This window comes from Papaver somniferum, chromosome 3, assembly GCF_003573695.1.
Source record: "Papaver somniferum cultivar HN1 chromosome 3, ASM357369v1, whole genome shotgun sequence".
Classification (NCBI taxonomy): Eukaryota; Viridiplantae; Streptophyta; class Magnoliopsida; order Ranunculales; family Papaveraceae; genus Papaver; species Papaver somniferum.
Window position 1 is genome coordinate 40,326,006 of NC_039360.1, and position 22,308 is coordinate 40,348,313.

Here is a 22,308-nt window from a genome sequence, read left to right on the forward strand (position 1 = left end):
ACACATAATCACATATATCCCAAACTCAGAAGGAAAGCTTTAAGAAGTCCCTTTGATCCTCAGATTCTCATTCAGGCATTACTCCAGTAGACCAGAATCACAAGCCTCGATTCAGAAATGGAAAATGAATTGCAGTAATACGCCAGCAGCATCATCAAACAGTGCAATTACATAGCCACATTGGACTAATAAGACGAAATTGAACAAAACCCATGTAATTTTACACATCAAATTTAAGAAAATCCCCGGTGAAACTTGACAACATCTCTATTTGAGTCAAAAAGACGTTGGAAGAGATCATATTACCTGCATACAGAAAACCCTAGCTCTCACAGTCGTTTCTTTCACTCTAACTCTCAGTGCACTCTCTGTTTCATTTGAGAAGAAAATCTTTTTGTTATACAGAAAAAAAACGTTTTCTAGCATTATATCTATACCAAACACGTTTTTTCATGTTTCTGTTTTTTTATTTGGTATCGGCATTATGCATGTCAAAAATGGTTTGATTAATGCAATTTGATCAGAATCAGCCGAAGCATTAGCAATCCAGTATGCTATGATTTCGGCAAAGAGCCAAAGAAATACATCTATACAGTTATGCATGAAGATTAAGACTCACAAAACTGAACTCTTCAGATGAAAATGTTATGAACTTCATTCTCATAGCACCACACTTGCATACTAGGATTGTAAGTATGACTCTATTGTCAAAACAAAAATGACAAGGCTGCTTATGAATCCCTAATAGCAACAATGTCAAATGAGGCTTCCGTGTTGGAGTGCATCGAAGCCATTGAGAAAGCTTTATAGGTTGCCTATCTCAGGGATTCCGCAAAATGCCTATCCATCAATCTTAATGATCAAACATCATATTTTAGCAATTATTGCAGTAAATCTTTGTTACCTCCACCTAAGACGCATGTCTTCTGTTGGTTGTTGTCAGCCATTTACAATTACTTAGGGTCACCAGCACAAATTTCATTTTGGTTCTTACAAATATATCCAAATCAAAATCATCAGAAATTGATTGAACATTGCAATTAGGGTCTGCAAACCCAAAGAAATCTGAGGACTACAACACAAACATTCACAAAAAAAACTGATAACGATGTTAATGCAACTCGATGCACATAATCACAGATATCCCAAACTCAGAAGGAAAGCTTAACGAAGACCCATTGATCCACAGATTCTAATTCAGACGGTACTCCAATAAGCCAGAATCATAAGCCCCAATTCACACATGACAAATTAACTGCAGTAATATGCCAGCAGTATCACCAGACAATGCAATTACAAATCCATTCCACAATATGTTGGAAGACACTAACACGCTTCTTTTGTTTTTTGAGTATGTTAAAAGTGTCACATGTAAGTAGAAACAATACTGACTTGTTAGCAAAATATGCTAGGAAAACAGAGTCCAGGTGTGTAGGTGATGTCTATCAGTCACCGTGGGATAAGGATCAGATCCTCAATTGTCTGACAACAGGGGATGCATCCATGATTTCCTAGTTTTGATATACATGCTGGTTCATTAAAATAAACAAAGTAGAATATTGGTTCTTGGAATGCATTGATTGCTACCCATGTTCAAATGTGGACAGCTTTCGAGCTAATTCAGATGATGTCGCAGGGGGATATATTGTCTGATCCAATCACCCTTGCGAACCGCTGAAACTCAGCCCAACCTAGCTTCTCTTCTGAGAACCTGAAATGTGAAAAAGCAGGATCAGCTCACTTCCACACACAACTGTATCCATAAGATCAGATGTCTTCACCCATTATACTTATAGGGCTCAACAGGTAGGACTCAGCTTACAAAATTAGGAGATTTGTTTCACATAGCATGACTGAAGACGAAGATAAACGGTAAGATAGGAAAAAAACTGTGTATATGGTTACCTCCTCGGCGAACTTTATCAAAATAGTGGTCCTCGGTCGTTGTTGGCCTTCCATTGGCACAAAATGAGCAGTTACCACAGCTGGAAAGCCTGCACTGTCCAGGACACCCTTCAAAAACAAAATGTTTCTTTAGGTACCACAACAGCGATTTGTTGGTTGATATTACACAATGGAATCTGGTGTTGCACAACAAACTCACCCTTACAATGCCCGCGACAAATGCACCACAATTAAATGTTCCCATATCTTTGGGAACAGATATAAACCTTCAAGAAAGATATCTGATGTATTAACGGGTGCTAATATATGATTTCCACTTAATTCAAGAGTCGCATTCTAGGGGAGCTCAAGGATCATATAATTACCGATTCACAAGAAGCTCTTTCTCACTGATCATGTACTCGTCTTCGTGTTCAGTCCCTTTCTCAAGTGAGTCAGCTACCTAAAAAGAAACAGCAATCACAAAACAGTTATTGTTAGACTCGTGAATGTGGTTCAAAATTTCAAATCTTTAGAATATTTCTTGCTTTAAAGTTTAAACAGTACCCTCAAAAATAAACCGTTCTACTTTGGCTTGTCTCAAACATTTGGCCCAACAAATTTTATAACCTTGTTGGTGAGGTTGTGAGCACGTTAATTGATGCAAGAACAAACATTATGTTCTTCTGGAGATCTAAGACAGTTCGTACTGGAGCTAAAGCAAGCAAGTTCCTTCCAAGGTAATGTGCCACATTTTGCACTATCTAAAGAGTTGATCCACCAATAGAGCGAGATTCTGAGCACGTTAGTTGTGTCTGATGCAAGATCAAACATTATGTTTCTTCTGTAGATGTAACTCAGTTCGCACTGGAGCTAAAGCAAGTTCCTTCGGAGGTAATGAGTCACATTTTGCACTATCTAAACAGTTGACCACTCAATAGACTGATGCTATGTTGTAAAAGGCGCTTTCCTAGGCGCACGAGTCGCCTAAGGGGCGCCTAGAAAAGAAAAAAAAAACGCCCAAGGCACCAAATTCTGTGTATTTTTGCTGTTTTTTTATTTTTTCCCCGGCGCGCCTAAGCGCTAAGCGAGGGGCCTGGCGCCTCGCCTCGCCTAGCGCCTAATACACCATAGGACTGATGTTTATTTTACATAATCCATAGTGACCCTACTATGTATAAACTTTAGCTGGACTCTGTAGGTTTAACGTCTAACGAACAGTTCTGTCTACAAGCATGTTGAACATAACCTTGTCATCATATAGATAACATCATATAGACAAAGACATTTAGAGCCAATGAAACAATGACCAGAATCTAAACCAAGGCAAAGAATGCAGAATATATTTCCTGGATGAGCATAATATTTACCGGTTCAATTCCTAGACAACTATAGTGAAAATCCAGCAAACATCTATATCACTCAGTTTGGTCACGAAATGTTCAGCATATAAGGCTGATTTGTCAGTTTATCAGGAATACATTCTCTAATAAGAAGTTTCTTATTGACAAAGTTACTCAGACGGCCATCAAAGGAAGATGTCACTATTTCCAAAATAACTCAAACCTAAACCGTCCGAGAATTCTTATAGAGAGCTCAATATTATCGTGAATCCAGAAGTGCAAGAAACTCGAACAATCATGTTTAAATAGCAAAAATCACTTGATATGGTAGAACGCTTTAAGCTGATGAAACAGTGTGCTTACCTTCCCAAATAAGACCTTCCATACTGTACTATGTACGAAAGACAGAATCCCCAATAATCTCGTCTCCCTTCTGTTTCCCTGTCAGACAAAAACTACTAGCACTTTAGATTTTACCAACAGAAGCCACAATATAAAGTTGATTGGCAGCAAATCCGCATTTTCAACATGCTGAATGTTCAAATAAAGGGTAAACTGATGGATCTGTAAACATCTATCAAATAAAGGGTAAATTCCCGACGATCAAATAAAGTATTTTATATTACTGTCCATCAGATTTGTATAACATACACGATGCAAAGACGTGCACTAATCGTCCCAACACTGTCACACCACTACCCAACACACTATACCACCATCAGCATCAGTATATTTTTAGTGCATCAGTTCAATAATAAAAATATGCACTCGCCAACCCACCATTGCAACACCATCAACCCATCAGTCGATAAGAATTATTGAATCTTTTCATATATTTTTAAGATCTAATTAGTGCATCTATTCAATACAAATGTATGTACTTGCCTACTGAAAAACTGTTTAATGACTTTTCATCATATTCTTAAATTATTAATAAAATTTAGAGCATTAAATCGATGCGAATACAAGTAATCACAAAACAAACATCACCCCAAAACACTCCTTAGTGGATTGCAGATACTCAGTATTCCTAATGCCACTACAAACCCTACCATGTCACCACCAGCGCCACCAAAAGAAATTACCTTTTCTATATCAGGTGCAAAATGTAGCGTTCAGCTAGTGTTTCAAAGCCCTAGAGAAGATATTTATTTACTTGGACAGGCACTCATACGGAAAACTCGTCTTTGAAATGTAATGAAGACATAATAAGTTAAAATACAATTCCTTTCAAATAAGATTTACGGAATGAATAAACATGCAAAAATGGAAGTAAGGGGATGTAGCATTATAGAAGATATTTCTATTCTGTAATAGTTCAGCTTTCTATTTACTTTCACGTGCCAAGTTAAATGATCAATGTGTATATTTCTATATCCGGAGTATCTCTTTGACCTCATGTAGCGTAATGTTGCAAAGTAACTTCAGGAAACAAGCTTACTAAGCACAGACGAGGATGCTCCTCATAAATGCCAACGTTTCTACTGGTGATAAATGACCCTAGTCCTACGCGGTTCCTAGTCCTACGCAAGTTCTAGCAAGATGATTTGAGACTTTCAAAGCCCTACGTGTGCCTAAGAACAGTGGTGACTCAAATCCTAAGCGAACCTTTCTACTCATCCTAAAGAACAGTAGTGACCTATGCGAGTTCTAGCAATAGAATATGATATTTTTCATAAGACCTATGCGTGCTCATGAACAGTGGGTCATACGTACTGGTATCTAGCAAGTAAGATTCAAGCCTTTATGGGACTCTAACCTGCACCAGTTGCAAAATAATAATCGGGATTTCTGCCAATATTGCAAATTTTGGAGTAGCATGGGCATTTTACTGAACACTTGAAATTTATGTAACTTCTTGGCACCTGAGGCCTTCATGAACTACCACACAATTGGAACCTATCCCAGTTTGTGTACTGAAATAACGGGAGCTTATAAACATATGATCAAATCCCATATGTGCTTTGAATCGTACGAGGTAAGCAATGCAGGCGTCAAGGTCTGCATGTTTGATTTGTAATAGCCATAGCTATGCATGTAAATCATGTATGGTATGCAGAGAGCTAGCCACATACACAAAGGATTTGAAAAAACTACAGTCCACATTATTAAAGATTTTCCTTACATCCTACTTGATGTGAGCCATTCTGAACTACAACGTTGTCAGGGAAGCGAGGTAATCAAATGGAAATAAAGGCTGAGAAAGTGAATCGTTAGACTTGATCATTTTCTCAGGAATGATTAAGTAATGAAATTAAATCAAATAATTCGATATGGACCATGATCTATCCAGTATTTGCTAGAATTGCCATCTATATATAGAGGCGTTCCACAAGATCAGGCACTATGATGAGTCTAGGAGGGCTTAGCAAACATCAAAAGCTTCGTATTAGATATGTGAAGCCTAGATAGCTCAAGTGGAAGATAAAAGAAGACAGAATATACGAGTCCAATTGAGTCCAGGCAACATTATTCAAGGTGATTTATAATGCTCCAAAAGTTATCGAGGGTACGTATTTCCAGTCAAGACCAGTTGTATATGTGAAAAGAAAGTTTCTAGAATAAAAGACTTGCAAAAGGAAACAGAAGAAAGGCTTAACGAAGCAGTTCATCTCAGCATCCACTCTCCTAAGAAGCATGAAGTTTAATAAGAAATCTGACACAGTATCTGTGCGTGCTTCGTGTTGAGCTTAGACAATATTCATCATGAAGCTTAACCAGAAGCGCAAAGGATATATCTCCAACTTTTCCACTGTTCAAATTGTTAGCATCTTTGGTACAAGTAAACAATAAAGAACGAGCAAACATCAACAATACTGGAAATGCAATGTCCCCACAGATGCTCGATCACTCACGCATCAGCTAGTTTGTGGCAGATACGGCAGAAAGATTATTAATCAAGCTTGTCTAATACATAAAAGCTCATAAACAAAGAGGATCAAGATTAAGAGCGCACAACACTGGCACCGAGACTCACTATTTTCCGTCTAACCAAGAAGCATATAAAGATGTACATGTGATAAGGTAATAATCCCGCGTATCCATATATATCAGGCGCGGCACCACGATCTACACTGGCAGCCGATGCCATCTCCCACAGCCACTCAATGTACAACATACTCCAAGATAACTATAGTTGTTTCTAATGGGGGCGGCAGGTTTTGTACTTACACAGAGGGGCAACTAAATCTCTCATATTAATCTCTTAACCCCACGTACCAAGACTGGATAACACACTCGAAGATATTTCAGTTTACATTGATTGATAATAGTTTAAATCTAGAGCTATTTATGGTAGAGCTGAACTATTTATCTTTTCAGTGAAAGTGAATAGGCACTCGAAGAATTTTCTAAATTATATAGTTGAATGAGTAATCTTTTCTTTTCTTAGTACTATAATGTTTTCATCACTAGTGATAATTTTAACAAGTTGAAGCAGCATCAATTACACACTGCTATATAAAAATGATCAAAGTACCTTATCTCTGTGGCAAAGAAGTTCAAGAACTCTTGCTCCAACGGCATACCCTGCATCCTCTAGCCTGCAGTGTTACCCGAAAACAATGTAATTACCTCTGTTACAATAAGAAATCTGTCTGTACAGTGCAAAATTTAGATATCAAGCGACTATTAGATGATTCTAACCTTCGTTCTAACTCGGCAATGTTATCGACTTGAGTCTGATTATACTGTACTAGCTCCGAAAACAAGAATGCAAATGCACTCAAACTAACCTGAATCACCAAACAAACAGATAATTCATCATTAATTTACCGATCTAGTTTTCAGAATTAAATGTAATTAGATCCCCAAATAAGATTCATTTTGGGTTTAAGAAATCTGAAAAAAATTCAACAAAAACCTCTTGTTTTCCTTTGCTGAGTGGTTTGTCGAGAACGTTTGTATACTGCTTCATCTTCCCTACTCCGATCATCTTCTTCTTCTCTAGTCTCGAATCAGCTTCAGAATCACAAAAAATTGGGGCGACAAAATTTCTTCAGAATCACAACAACAAAAAATAAATATTGGGGCGATAAAATTTCTCCAGAATTACAAAAAGTTGGGGCGAAAGGTTTTGTATTTTCGGCACAAAAGTTTGGATGAACTCGATCCTCAGCTGATTTTAATCTGGGGAAGGAATAATACTGTATTATGATATGACTTGAGAGGAGAAAGAAAGAGAACGACTTGATTTTTGGGTTGGGCTTGGGGGATGTCCAAGAAAGACAAGCTTACTGTTATACCCTTTCTGGAATTTACACGATTGACTGGGGGCGAGCATCCGGGTATGGACTGGTTTTCACCTCATCCACCTCCGATCCATTATATTACGGATTTCAAATTTGTCACATCCAATCCAACATTCAACTGATATGCATTCAATGATGCACCGATGGAGGGATTGGATACGGATAATCCGATGAATTTATTTTAATTAAAATTTATAATAAAGAAAATAAAGCTGTCACAAATGATTCCTTATAAAACATACGCATCCTATATATATGTATTAGGGAATCACCCGTGTCGTACCTGCACGAGCTATTTCATACCGTTATATTCTAGGATGCTTTTCTATCGCACCACGTATGGCTTCTTCTTTCTTTTATCCTCTGGTTTGTATCGCCCAAGTCATATAATTGTGTGTTTTCTTTAGTGAAATTTTATGTGTTCAACTTCTAGATGGCCTAGTCATCGGTAGTGTGGGTGATAACGATGGAGTTGTTGGTATTAAATTGATCTCATTTTAATCTGAAAATGTTTTCATTTTAATTAAATTGATCTCATTTTAATCTGAAAATGTTTTCATTTTAATTTGATTCTATAAAACTTTGAGCGGTCAATCAAAATTCATAGGGGAGTCCATACATATTTAGCATATAGTTAGGTGGCAGCCGAGATTTTACAACGGGAGGAGAGCAATTGCAAGCTGCGAATTGTATGTCTCCTCAATTCTCTTGTAGTTTGTACATTTTGAATGAAAAGAGTATAAATATTTTGGATGGAAAATTGTGCCAAAAAAATTCACTAACCCAGAGAGTTATATTGCAGTGCAAGAGATGCAGTATTAAGCCATCATTATATAATGTACCGTCTTGCTGTGAGGACAATTAAGGTTCTGAAACTTTTATAACAAAAGACCTAGCGCTGAAATGCGGAACCTGATAATAGAGCATAACTATCATCAAGACTGTAAGTAAACTGCGAAACATGGGATTCAAACAAAAAAATCAGAAAACAAATAACAATACTGAGTAAAGATTCAATTATATTCCGGTGGCGAGGCCCATCTCATTCAGCAGCTTCATCCTTATTATCCTCCATTCCAGTTGTTTCGTCAAGGCGAGGTTTCTTTGTGTGCGGTCCATCAACAGTATTTGAATCCCCTTCAACTTTCACAGTCGCAAAAACACCTTGGCCAGGCTGGTTAGGCGAGGTTTTCTGCTTCATCTTGAAGGAATTGATAGTAATTGGGAAATCAACAGACCGCTGAAGTATCTGCGAGAATCCAGATATTACCACAGATTTGCATTATCCTGTGATGTTAAGAATTGAATGTAACATTAGTTTGATGGATGAATGGGAAATAATAAGACATAATTATATATTTGTGATCACGGAGTTGGCGGCTTTTGTAAACTTGGGTCTATACATATCAATCTCCCCAGGTATTCAATTAAATTTCTCTACTAACCTCTATACTGAACTCTTTAAATTTTTCAAAAATTACCGCTTAAGACTTGATTTACTGTGTTTTCTTAAATTCATTTTTCAGATGAAAGACTACACAAATCTTTCAAATATCTTTATAAACGAAAATAAAAAACGGATTTTTATGGTTTTTATGATATATAAGTATGCACACATGGGTGGACCAAAACTCAGCTGCAAAGAATGCAAGCTTGCCAGCTAATGTCATGCCCAAAATATATCGTCAAACCCAAAGTCTAGGGACCGGTTTACCTCTGACGCTCCTGTGAGCTCAGCTGCGGTAGCACGGACCAATTTTGGACATCACTATCCAGAGCCACAAAGACTGTGGTGCCAGTGTGGTCCTCTACCTCAAAGCGGACCATGAACCTGTGATGCGAAAAGGAACCATCGACCCGTGCGTTGGTTAAGTTATGGATAGCTTTCGACATGTCAGAATGATTGAAAATTATGTTCTGGGTGATTACCTTGAGATGGGCAGTTCAACTTTGGCTTCACATTTAGTGCACCAAAGGTCTCCATCATCACCCATAACCTTCTTGCTACATCGATGGCAGGCAAGATATTGCCAACCATTTTTAATCAGCACATGGGTGGCAATGGCGTTACATATGAGGATGTTAGTGGCCTGCATAAATCGACATAAAACGAAAATGAAGTATTGGTTTATATAAGTATGCACACATCGGAATATAGCTTTCTTTTAAACCTAATTTAATATACGGCGTGTATGTGTGCTGTCCGCTGAATTGGGAGATTCAAATTCATTCATGCAGTAAGATATCAATATTAAAAGCAACGGAGTAGAGTGTGAAATCACAAATCGGTTACTAATCTGAAGTCGTAACAAACTAATGATTAAAACAACATAGACAATATGAAATTGAAACAGTTCGCACCGTTTTCAATTTACTTGTCTGAACTTAGATATTCTGGGAATGGGAAAACTACCTGGCAGGAAGGATCCCATTTGGCAGAGAGCAGCTGCTATATCGTTTTCCTGTTGTCAGGATTGAAATGTATAAGTAATTTTCCTTTCTTAGTCGGTACTGTAATATGGCGGGGTGGTCTAGCATAGGGGCACCTGCACCTGCATATCATATTAGTAGAAAACGGAGATGATATTAAGGAGGTATTTGATAACCTTTCTCGCATTTTAACGACTTCGGGTATGTCTGCATCCGCGTAGACTTTGGTGGCATTTGTCGAAGATAAGGTGATTCGTCCAGAATTGGCATGCTTTAGAGTTAGAGATTTTGTTTATAATGAAGTAGGTAAACAGCCTGAAAAAAAATTAGGATTAGTTAATTAACATGTCCCTTAGGATACCTTGGTAGTTCTTAACAAAAGTGGAGCGGATGGCAACCAACACTGGACTGGGGGTGGAGTCGCAATCAATTGGGTCATTCCCTACTTGGTTGGCGGCAGACCCCCGTAAAACAATTTTCATAGTTGTGCCCCTGTGGCAGGAAAAAAGAACTTGATTATGCACTGGCACTAAAGGATTCATTATTTGTAAAGTCAAAGTGCGTTCACGCGAGATTTTCAATCGTGATCTCGCACATTCGGCATGATTGCCCACCGGACCTTTGAAGCACCTGGATGTTGGTGACTGTTTTTAAGAAACCAACTATATCTGCATCAGAAAGTTTTCAAAGGTCAGAAAACAAAAAATTCATGTATCACAGGAGAGTATGAAAAATTTTGGGCTACGTAAAATACATTAAACCCTATAATCATAATGTCAAGTTGTCCTTTGAAAAATTTCCCTTTCCAGATACAGAGAAATAGACGTTTTGATTTTCAAGGTCTATAAGTATGTGTTACTCATAAAATGAAATGCGCTACCCCCAAGTTTGGGAAAATATGTGACTCCCTAGTTCTAAAAGTTCAAACTAATGATAGCATCTGGGAGGCTCAATAAAACACATATTAAATGCAATGTGGAAAAAAACACACAATACAACCATCACATTTCCTCACAATATTATGATATCAAACCATCATGGAGATTCCGACTTGGGTACGTAGCAAACCCGCCATTAAAAACCTACTTACTCAGGAAAATGGATATAAAAAGTTTTCTAATCATCAACAACTGTTTTAGTTACCTAGTGAGTGGGTAAATCCAATCAAAAAGAGATCAGTTGTTTGCAAGTATATTATGGTTGTTATCGTCAATACAGGTCGATTTGCAAGTACCACTTAGCCACTATAATCTTTATCAAAGTGTATTATTGCTGTAATAAACTCATCACCTCGGCATTCATAAACTTACGAAAAGCTGCAATGACCTAGGCCTATTTCATTTTATGTGATAATAACAATGGGCGCAGTAAGCAAACATGCTACATATATTAAGCATTTATACAAACAGGTGGGTGGTTGATCGAATATATAGAAATATCTATGGGAGGTCCAGGGTAAGAGCCTACCTGTGATTGCAGAATTATGTCAACTAATAAGCAGATGACATTCGTTTCAATGGCGGAGCCAGAGTGACCAAATATAGCAGCCGTGTGATTGGTGGAACTGATGGTGTTTTCAATAAATTGAGAGATGCCATGAAATGCGTAGATGAGAGTTTTATTTAAGTTCCAAATAAATCAAAAACAGGTTGGAAGTTTGATCATTCATAGGGTTTCATTGGAAATTTCTTCTAGCTTTGGGTTTGAACATCGTTGCGCAAGAAAGAAATTGAAAAATGAATGTTAATCATTCATAGGGTTCGTTGCGCAAGAAAAAAATTGAAAAATGAATGTTAATCAATACACAGAGGCGGAGAAAAGTTCCTTACATATGGCAAGATCACGCCTACCCATCCGAGTTGTGGAAATCAGATAATACTGAAAGGAGGATGGCAATCTTAGCCTTTCATATTCTCGTGCCTAGCTAAATATACCCTAATGTTAATACTCATGTCTGTATAGGACCATCCTGCACAAATACAACAATGATGCCATCAGTCAAAAGTTGTTTGACAGAATAACGAAAAGTTATACTTTAGGGTCCGTATATTAAGAGTCACCATGACCATGTTGATCTGTTTATCTGTATATTAAGTAAGAAATAAGACTCAATTAAAAACTAATTGTAAAACAAAAATGCATTGCCGGGTATTTCCCCTCTTTATTCATAATGTTTCTGCAAGAAAAAAACACACACACAACAATTAGGAATGGAACAGCATGAAGTTTTCGGATAACCAATCTTGATTAAACAGATCTTCATACTTATAATTCATATTTGGGAAAAGATAAAGAGAGACTATATCAAAGAGTCCATTAAAAGATGGGGAGAAACCAAGAGTCTATATATGACCAGTTGACCAAATTCATAACAAAAATTAAAAATTTCAAGAGATCAGGCATAACCAATTTACACAATTCATAGCAAACAGCGAAACCCAAGTATCAAACAAATAAAACAATTACGCTATTTATACCTAAATCACAAACACAACTGTACCTAAGGATTTTGGCCGATGCCTCTTGATTGAAATCAATGGCTCAACAGATTCAAAGCCAATGAGTCGACGAAAACACACGAAACTGAGAGAAACCTACTTTTCGAGTGAAGGGATAGTCTGAAAGATTATATGTTGAGCAACCAACCATAAATTTCATGGATAAGCAATTTAATTTAATAAACATAAGATCAGGGATTTTCATTCCCTTGGTTTTGAGTGGAGGATCGTGAGTAGGCGTTACATAAGAAAAGAAGAAAACAATAATAATGGTATTCAATCCATAGAGGTGGTGGAGGAATTGATTACCCATTAGTTGCAACAAAGAGAATGTATGACCGTTGGATTGGTGGAACTAAGATTATACTCGGATGGGGATCCCAGCCACCAGTTGGAAAAATGAATATATCTCCGCCGTTGCGTGAGTTATCAAACCCTCCTATTGTATAAGCATTGATTTACAAATATAAAAAAGTCATGTACAACACCCCAAACAAACACCTTAAGAATTCCTAAATGATCCATAGTATTAAAGTCCTTAATTTAGCGGATATGGATGTCCAACGGATTTTCAAGGTTGCATCCGAGACCAATCCGTAATCCATTGGGTTTCGAAAATTCCATCCGCATCCAACTCATTAATGAACGATCCGGGCATCCATCCGCAAAAGAACGGTTGGTCCAAGTTAAATCCACAGATTACGGGCCAAATGCTCACCCCCAAACGATTCAAATGACCAGAGTACAAAACTTGTTGGTACCATATCATATCAGTTTTTTTCGTTGTGCTATTGGTTTGTGTTGTGATTTCGAAACTTGTTGGTACGATATTATATCAGTCTTTTTAATTGTGCTATTGGTTTACATAGGGATTTTTTATATTTTAATTTAAGGTTCCACAAGACTTATATCACGTTTGGTTCTGCTTCTCTAGAAGTAGAAGTCAGAAGCAGAACTATTTTGATCCATAAAAAGTTAACATTTTTGCTTCTAGAAATCGTTTTAAAAGCCTACACCCAATCTGACTTCTTATTTTTTGACTTCTAGATTTCAAGAAGTAACTTCTGAGCGTGCATCCAAACACACTATTATCTTGTCAAACTTTATAGAAAGCATCACATGATGGATAACAATATATAACATATGGAATGATCTTCAGTACGAGAAATCCTTGTGTATGAGGTTCTCAATCGACAATTGTGCAAATGTGTGTAGTAAAGAAGGCCAAGCAAACTTGAAACTACAACACAATGGTATAGGTGATGCCTTGATTAACAATAGCAACTTGGGTGCTCATCAGAATGAACTCTAAAAGTCCAACATCATCTACTGCGAATTTGTAACACCGGGAGGACAATCAACATCCATTTTGTATACCGAGCAGTATATAACACACAAAAAGGAATTGTTGCGGCAAAACCGCGAAAGCGTTAAGTCTGTACAATTACAATGATACTCAAATATTGCCAAGAACACAATCACACACACACACACACACGCACACGCGCACACACACACACACATACACACACACAAGAAGAACAAGTATTTAACGAGGTTGAATCCTTGGGAAGGAATATTACACACACACAAGAAGAACAAGTATTTAACGAGGTTGAATCCTCAGGAAGGAATAAGCAATTTATATCTCACTGTAGAGGAGTGAGCAATATGCAAAGCCTTTAGAAGAGAAGAAGAGCTGATGTGTGTCTACTAGGTTATATATATATATATATATATATATATATATATATATCAATAGATTACTTTGCATACAAGTATAGGATTTCCTAATTTAATTCTAAGAGACAAACCTTTTAAGTTGACATACTTAAAACACAAGTATTGGTTTCCTAAACCGACTAGATTTCCTAATCTAATCCTTGACTGAACTACCAATAATTCTTCACCTCTGATCACGCATTCATGCATGAGACAACTTATAGATAAAATCACCTCCATCTTCCAACGTCGATTGCACCATCACTGGCTGTCTACGTATCCTCAATAGGAATCAAACTCGATTGTACTTCACTGAAATGACCTTGATAGAAGGCCTCCATCAGGTTCCTAAGAATCCCGACCCCAAGAGGGTCTCTTACCAAACAAGAAGGATATGGATCAAATTCGAGCAATGTCGATACTTGACCCCAGATTATACTTTAGTCAACTGTTGATGGTGGTTTTTAGTTTAGGGTTAAAATCGTAAAATCTTAGTCAAACAGTGACGTCACACTTGAGTAATAATGACGCCACTAGCACATTTATTAAACCATTCAACATGTCTGCGTAAAATTACCAGGATACTTTTTTTTTTTATGTAAATGCCATGCTCCACGACAGAGCCCTCGGTACTGACTGGCATCATCTCTACACATGCCAGCCGCGCATGCAAGCCAAACGTGCCAATCACGCGTGCCACATATTTTAAACTAGGGTTTCGACACGCTAAACCCTAATAGACATATCTCCGCGCCAAAGGAATGCCAACCATGCCAGTCGCACCACCGTGCCAATGGCATGCCATGTCAGCCACGTCTCCGCGCCAAAGGCATGCCAACCATCCCAGCCGCACCACCGTGCCAATGGCATGCCATGCCAGCCACATCTCCGCGCCAAAGGCATGCCAACCATGCCAGCCGCACTACTGTGCCAATGACATGCCATGCCAGTCACATCTCCGCGCCAAAGGAATACCAACCATGCCAGCCGCACCATAGTGCCAATGGCATGCCATGCCAGCTACACCTCCGCACCAAACCCATGCCGGCCATGCCTCCATGTTGCTAGCTACCAAACGAAGGGTTGCAAAATCAACATCTACCCTTCCTTCTGAGATGCAAATCTCAGCCGTCCAAGTTCTCCACCAAACGCGTGGAAACTTTTGGCCCAATGCCAAGCCCTAATTTTGGCCGCGCCTAAACTATGCCAAAACCCTAATTTTGGCCGCGCCTAAAATTATGCCAAAATCCTAGCTTGGCCACGTCTAAACCATGCCAAAGCCATGCCGGCTATGCCTCCATGCCGCTGGTTGCCAAATGAAGGGTTGCAACAATCAACGACCACCCTTCCTTCTGAGATGCAAATCTCAGCCGTCCAAGTTCGCCACCAAACGCGTGGCAACTTTTGTCCCAATGCCAAGCCCTAATTTTGGCCGCACCTAAACTATGCCAAAACCCTAATTTTGGCCGCGCCTAAAACTATGCCAAAATCCTAGCTTGGCCGCGCCTAAACCATGCCAAAGTCATGCCAGACAAGCCTCAATGCCGCTGGCTGCCAAACGGAGGGTTGCAACAATCAACGGCTACCCCTCCTTCTGAGACGCAAATCTCAGCCATACAAGCTTGCCACCAAACCAAACGATTTGTGGCAACCTCTTGGTTGCGACGCCAAAGTTTCACGGTTTGTGCCAAACCCTAGTTTGGGTCGCGCCAAGAGCATGCACGAGCTGTGCTGGCCATGCCTCCATGTCGCTGGCCGCCAAACGGAGGGTTGCAACAATCAACGGATACCCCTCCTTCTGAGACGCAAATCTCAGTCGTACAAGATTTCCACCAAACCAAACGATTCGTGGAAACCTCTTGGCTGCGATGCCAAAGTTCCACGGTTTGTGCCAAACCCTACTTTGGGCCGCGCCAAGAGCATGCACGAGCTGTGCTGGCAATGCCTCCATGGCGCTGGCCGCCAAACGGAGGGTCGTAACAATCAACGGCCGCCCCTCCTTCTGAGATTCAAATCTCAGCTGTACAAGCTTGCCACCAAACGACTTGTGGCAATCTCTTGGCTACGCTGTCAACTCTTTGGCCATGGCACACACTTAGCTATGTCAATTTTTTGGTCACGACACCAAACTCTAATTATTCATGCCAAGAGTATTCGCAAGCCATGCCAGCACCGCGGCCACTCCACTGGCTACCAACAGAAGGTAACCACAATCAACGACTAACCTTCCTCTCAAGATGCAAAATCTCGACCGTCGAAGGTCACCACCGAGACGGCAAGCCTCCCAAGATCAACTTTCCAAACAATAGCAACATGCTACATAAAACACTCGAGACATCAAAACATGTCACAAACTGGGGGATGCTCATCAGGGTATTGGTCTGGCGGTTTACAACGTGCGGCGTACACTACGCCCGTTACAAGAAAGTGTCATAAGAGTGAGGCGGTTAGTAAATACAAGAAGTATAACGCCAAACCTCTTGGATGCGATGCCAAAGTTCCACGGTTTGTGCCAAACCCTACTTTGGGCCGCGCCAAGAGCATGCACGAGCCGTGCTGGACATGCCTCCATGCCGGTGGCCGCCAAACGGAGAGTTGCAACAATCAATGGACACCCCTCCTTATGAGATGCAAATCTCAGCCCTACAAGCTTGCCACCAAACGACTTGTGGCAATCTCTTGGCTATGCTGCCAACTCTTTGGACACGACACACACTTAGCTATGCCAATTCTTTGGTCACGGCACCAAACCCTAATTATCCACGCCAAGAGCATGCGCAAGCCATGCCAGCACCGTGGCCACGCTACTAGATACCAACTGAAGGTAACCACAATCAACGGCTAACCTTCCTCTCAAGATGCAAAACCTCGACCGTCGAAGGTCAACACCGAGCCGGAAATCCTCCCAAGCTCAACTTGCCAAACAATAACAACATTCTACACAAAACACTCGAGACATCAAAACATGTCACAAACTGGGGGATGCTCATCAGGGTATTGGTATGAAAGTTTATAGCGTGCGACGTACACCACGCCCGTTACAAGAAAGTGTCATAAGAGTGAGGCAGTTAGTAAATACAAGAAGTAACGGTGAAACGTTTCCTTCGTTATGGAAACATCAATTCCAGGCGTTACCCGTTACCGCTTTCTTCCATTTACTCAACCATTTCCACTTCTAACGAGACCAATGTACGTTTCGTTGCGACTTGTATAAATAAGTCTCACCTATTTCCACCAAAGAACAAGTTTTTGGAAGGGAGAATACAACACTCAGAAATCACTTGTTAGCTTTCCCATCTGTTAGCTTTCCACTTTCTGATACAAGTCATCAAACAACTTCTCTTCCAGAATCAACTATTCTGGTCTCAACACTCTCTTCGCTTCACTCTCTAAGACCAACCTTCTCCTTCACTTTGTGACCGAATCAAGTCTGGAATGGCCATTTCTTGGTTTAGGCTGGATTTGTAAAGATTGATCTCTCGAATCAAAGTACTCACTTGCAGTACATTGTTTAAGGTTTAGACTCGTTTCTCACCCACACACTCGAAATTACCAAAATCAGCAGAAACTGTTTTCACCCTCAAACATCAACATATCAGTTGGATTGTCTTTGTATCGATCTTCACAAGTAGAATGTCTTGTTCTTCAAGAATTTCTCTGAAAAATGAAATCACACGTCTATATATTTGGTTCTAACATGATGAATTTGATTTTTTGTCAAGTAAATTGCACTAAGACTATCACTATACACAGGCAGTTGGTTATGGCCAAATCTTCACTTGAATAAAATGATGCCATGCTTGTATGTAGAGTTACTAGAAATAACCCGTGCCATAATAGCACGCATGAGACGATATAATTTTTGGTCATAATGATGTAAATAAATAATATAAACTATGATAAGACTTATTTTCACCCATGAGAACTTGTAGTTATGAAAATCTTAGATATTTGTCATTCAGATAATTATAAATTCGGTACTGCCTTGATCTGATCTGTGATAAATGTATAAGTATTTGTTACTCCAAGTCTCTTAATTATTGATGGTGCACTTTCAGGAAAAAAAAATCACCATATGTATCCTCCTTTGAAGACCCTAATTGTAGCTTTGATAAGGACATAATTTGTGTTTTATTTACTACATATAATTCAAATGAATTTTTACTCTCATCAATTGTGATTTTATAAAACAGGTAAAAATATGGAACTTGGAAAGGTTTAAAATTTTAGTACTAACAAAACCCTTTGGATTTAATATGAACCTATCTACTCTAGGATGCTTGCACGGTAATTATGACACCCAAAAGTTCTTCAAAAGTTTCTACTAAACATTGAATACATGAGTTTGTCAAATAAAAATCGACACTGGAACAGAAAAAGGTACTCAACTGTAATCTTTGTGCACCTTTATTTCAGAAGTACGCTTAGTTTACACATTTATTAGACTCTATTATAATTAACATGCATACACATTATTGCTCAAATTTTCTCTTGATGATACCTTATCATATTTAGCTGGTTCCAAACGAAAAAATATATCTTTCTTCTTCTTATGTTAATAAAGATTCTAATGTTGTTCCTTCTTTACAGTTTGATGAAGGGTGACTAATTTATTATCGACAATAATATTAAGTATAAATGTGTCAAGAGATATAAATGATGTTTTTTTTTTTTCACATTTAATGTTTTTTTAGGATCATAATGATGAGTAAATCTAATCAATGTATATTTATAATTAAAGGAGGTTACAAATTTTACATCCGTCGGATGTCTTTGGATGGGATGAGACTGGGATGGTCGGATGCAACTTTTGTCTCTCAAAATATTATGTGACTGTCCAAGATCAAAAACCCTTTCTGTTTTGTATTATAGATAAAGAGAGTTAGAAAGAGTAAATGATAAATTGAGCTTTGTAGAGTATATGAAACTAGGTGTGTGTTGTTTTGTAGAGAAAACTAGTATTTTATAGGATAGCGTCCAAATCTAGACGTTGGGATAGGAAATCAATATAGTTATGCTTGCAAAAAATTTGAATTTTAAACTCGTCGTCATGATACTCTTTTCCTTACAATGCCGACTAGTTATGGTCGTAATGATAGTAATTTTATTATTTGACAACTAATATCTTGTGGTAACACAGGAAATGGTCATATCCATCTACCTTTAGTCAGCAGTATAGTGGTTTAAAAAGCTGACGATTAACAGATGGTCGTCTAGGTTGTAACGTTCTTAACCTGATGACTACTAGAATTTTTTCGTACAGGAAATAGTCATATCCATCCACCTTTAGTCGGTACGATAATGGTTTAAAAAGATGACGACTAAGAGATGGTCGTCTAGGCCGTATCATTCTTAACCTGACGATTATTAATATTTTTTAACACAGGAAATAGTCATATCCATCTACATTTTTTTCGCACAATAATTGTTTAAGAATATGATGACTAAATCATGATCGTCTAGGTCGTAACACTCTTAACATGACGAGTGTTAGCATTTTTCCATACGGGAAATGGTCATATTAATCTTCCTTTAGTCGTCATTATAATGGCTTAAGAAAATGATGACTAGAACACGGTCGTTTGGGTCGTAATGTTCTTAACATAATGACCCTGGTAAGTACAAAGTTTCTGCTTCCAGGGTCGTCAATCTGCAACAAAAACAAAGGTGACGACCCTGGTTTGTCGTCACTTTACAAGTATTAAAACCCCGACGACTAAATTATTGAAACATAACATAACTAAACAAACCTTTCATTCAACAACTACAAATCCAACCTTTGTCCAAAAAAACCGAAACATTGTCCAACCAACTATTAAGAAACATTTTTCAACCATTTACCTCAAGATACTTGTCTAACACATAAAGAAACAAACTAGAAATCATTCACGACCACGACCACCACCCGACCCTCGTTTAACACCATCACCTTGTTGAATTCCATTTCCACGACTACGAGGCTTCTTTAGTTCAGCAATTTCTCGGTGGAACATCTCGGTCGCATTTTTATAATCAAAATTCCTAGCAAAGTCAATGAGCTTAGTTTGCTCTTATATCGATAAAGGATCATTTCTATCTCTCACGCAACACATCATCTTCACAAGGGTCTTTAAGTTATCCTTATATTTTTAGTTAAACAACAAAATATTAGTAAACTTATATATAATAATTTAATCTTAAAATAATAAGAGATACACAATACTTACAAAATTTTAAGACTCGTTATTAGATCTTTCACGATGTTCTTCTTCTTCTTCCAAGCCGGTTGAACAATTTCTTCCCGAATTAGATGAGATTAGCAAACTTGGAGTATCATGGCATGTAATTGTCATGAACTTTATGACCTTCGGTGACCTCGTCCAAAAGAGTCAAATCAACTCTACGATCATTCCCATCAAAGTCAATGTAATTATGGATCATAGATTTCAAAAATGAAGAATATCTGACAATAGTCCACATGTGGTTATCTCTCATTTTCTCTCTTAAACCTAATTTAAACTCATTTATTGTTATTTTATCTTTTTGTGGAGTTATCTCGTTCAAGTTGAATCCCTTAAATTCCTGCTTAATATAATCTATCAATAATTACAGTAGAACCTCTATATAAGAATATCATTGAGACTACAAAAAAATATTATTTTTTATATAAAGTTTTACTTGGAAAGATAAACTGTTAATTTTAACATATTTGTGTAAGACTTATATGTAAATGGAATTATGATAAACAAATATTAATCTAGAAGTGTCCAAAGATGTCACCTGGGAAACATGGTAGAGTACCAATTATACCAGCAACATGGCAGAGTGTCCAGGAACCCAAAACTAAAAGTGTTTGACCCAATTTCAGAAGGCTACATAGTAAGTATGTGTTATCATGGTTTGATAACATCACTAGTAATTTTTTTGAACTTCTTACTCATAGAAGATCAGGTCATTTAACCAAACAGAATTCTGATGCACGTGGGCATAGGCAAAAATGAGGGAACAAGTTAGGTTGGATGAGGATGGTTAGTACCTACAAGAATACAAAAATGTGTAAGAGCTTAAAGATACCATTCGACATGATCTATTTCGGAGAGGTGAATAAAAGAGTGAGAGAAATATATTGGGAGATGAATGATGGATTAAGATGTGAAATGAGAGAGACAAATGAAAGAACGAGATGAGAAACTTAAGATGCGTGAAAACCAAATGATGTAAAAGATGGCAAGGCCCAATGGTATGCTCCAAATGTTTAACTTCATATGTATCTTTGTTTATTATTGTAACGCTATATAGTGATATTTTAATGAGAGCGGGTATTTTTATGCCACATATTAAATTGTCTTTTATTTGATGATTATTGGAGTTAATATGCTCTTTGTTGATTGGATGGCATGTTGATAACACTGTAATCCACCATCAAGGGATTCATTCCATGAACATGCATAATAAACGAGTGATTTACTTCTTTATGTTGTTCAATTCTTAACTCATTGAGTCCCTTGTTGCATTCCCATACAAGCTTCTAAACGCCCATAGATACTTTCTCTCGCAGTGCTTCAGTCTCATAAGTCGTGAAGTGAAATATAAGGGATAGGAGATTAAGCATGATGATAAAATTATTATTGTGATATGTTTCCCTTCACATGATTCGACCGTTGTTGTCTTTTCTCTCTGATCATAATTTAGGAATGACATTGAGATTTCTGGCCTTAAATGTGCCTATTAAGCTGACGATTGATGGGTTATTGGTGTTCGAGAGTTCACTTTTTTAACATATCGACCTCCTAGCGTTACACGATTAATCATTGTACTCATATTTTGGCTTCTTGCAGATTATAAGAAACTTCTAAAGAAAAGTTATGTTGTTTGCCAAGAGGACAAACGAGTGACAAAATGGTGCATCTATTTTGTCTATTAATACTTTACTAAGAAAATGTTTTTTTTTTTGTATAAATCAAAGGATATTTACCTTAAACACATACTTTGTAGTTGCTTTAGTAAAAGTATAGGATCAGCTGTTGCAGTTATATAAACTGACCATATTTAATTTTATTCTCCAATACATCATCCAACGACACGCTACCATTGCTACAAAAACATTTAAGACTTAGTTCTAGGAGGTTCAACATTGTAACATGGAATATACACCACGCTACCAATACAAATATACGAATCTTAAGCCAAGTTATTATCGAG

General features: G+C 38.0%; 1 protein-coding gene and 1 long non-coding RNA gene across 10 annotated transcripts; both read right to left on the reverse strand.

Annotated features, from left to right (window-relative positions):
• Window positions 1-1,001: 1,001 nt before the first annotated feature.
• LOC113355951 (trafficking protein particle complex subunit 5-like) lies at window positions 1,002-7,398 on the reverse strand. The gene is made up of 8 exons (XM_026598939.1): window positions 7,090-7,398; window positions 6,873-6,961; window positions 6,706-6,769; window positions 3,591-3,668; window positions 2,271-2,347; window positions 2,105-2,171; window positions 1,906-2,013; window positions 1,002-1,711 (listed from the first exon to the last, which is right to left on the reverse strand). The coding sequence occupies exons 1-8, from the start codon at window positions 7,159-7,161 to the stop codon at window positions 1,682-1,684; spliced, it is 585 nt and encodes a 194-aa protein (XP_026454724.1). The 5' UTR covers window positions 7,162-7,398; the 3' UTR covers window positions 1,002-1,681.
• Window positions 7,399-8,271: 873 nt separating this feature from the next.
• LOC113355952 lies at window positions 8,272-12,670 on the reverse strand. 9 transcript variants are annotated; one of them, XR_003362676.1, is made up of 10 exons: window positions 12,408-12,670; window positions 11,737-12,083; window positions 11,375-11,471; window positions 10,527-10,575; window positions 10,310-10,399; window positions 10,084-10,222; window positions 9,891-9,939; window positions 9,407-9,567; window positions 9,192-9,308; window positions 8,272-8,764 (listed from the first exon to the last, which is right to left on the reverse strand). It is a non-coding gene; the product is annotated as an uncharacterized LOC113355952 (long non-coding RNA). The 9 variants fall into 9 exon arrangements; XR_003362674.1 differs by having other exon boundaries at window positions 11,375-11,602; XR_003362673.1 differs by having other exon boundaries at window positions 11,375-11,876.
• Between the last annotated feature and the right edge of the window lie 9,638 nt (window positions 12,671-22,308).

Bases quoted from the DNA above. Each gene is read 5' to 3' on its own strand.
- LOC113355951 (XM_026598939.1), bottom strand. From the start codon at position 7,161: ATGATCGGAGTAGGGAAGATGAAGCAGTATACAAACGTTCTCGACAAA. The intron at 2,172-2,270 runs GTAATTATATGA...TCTTTCTTGAAG, and splicing joins AAAGAGCTTCTTGTGAATCG to GTTTATATCTGTTCCCAAAG. The intron at 1,712-1,905 runs GTAACCATATAC...TTCACATTTCAG, and splicing joins TGATAAAGTTCGCCGAGGAG to GTTCTCAGAAGAGAAGCTAG.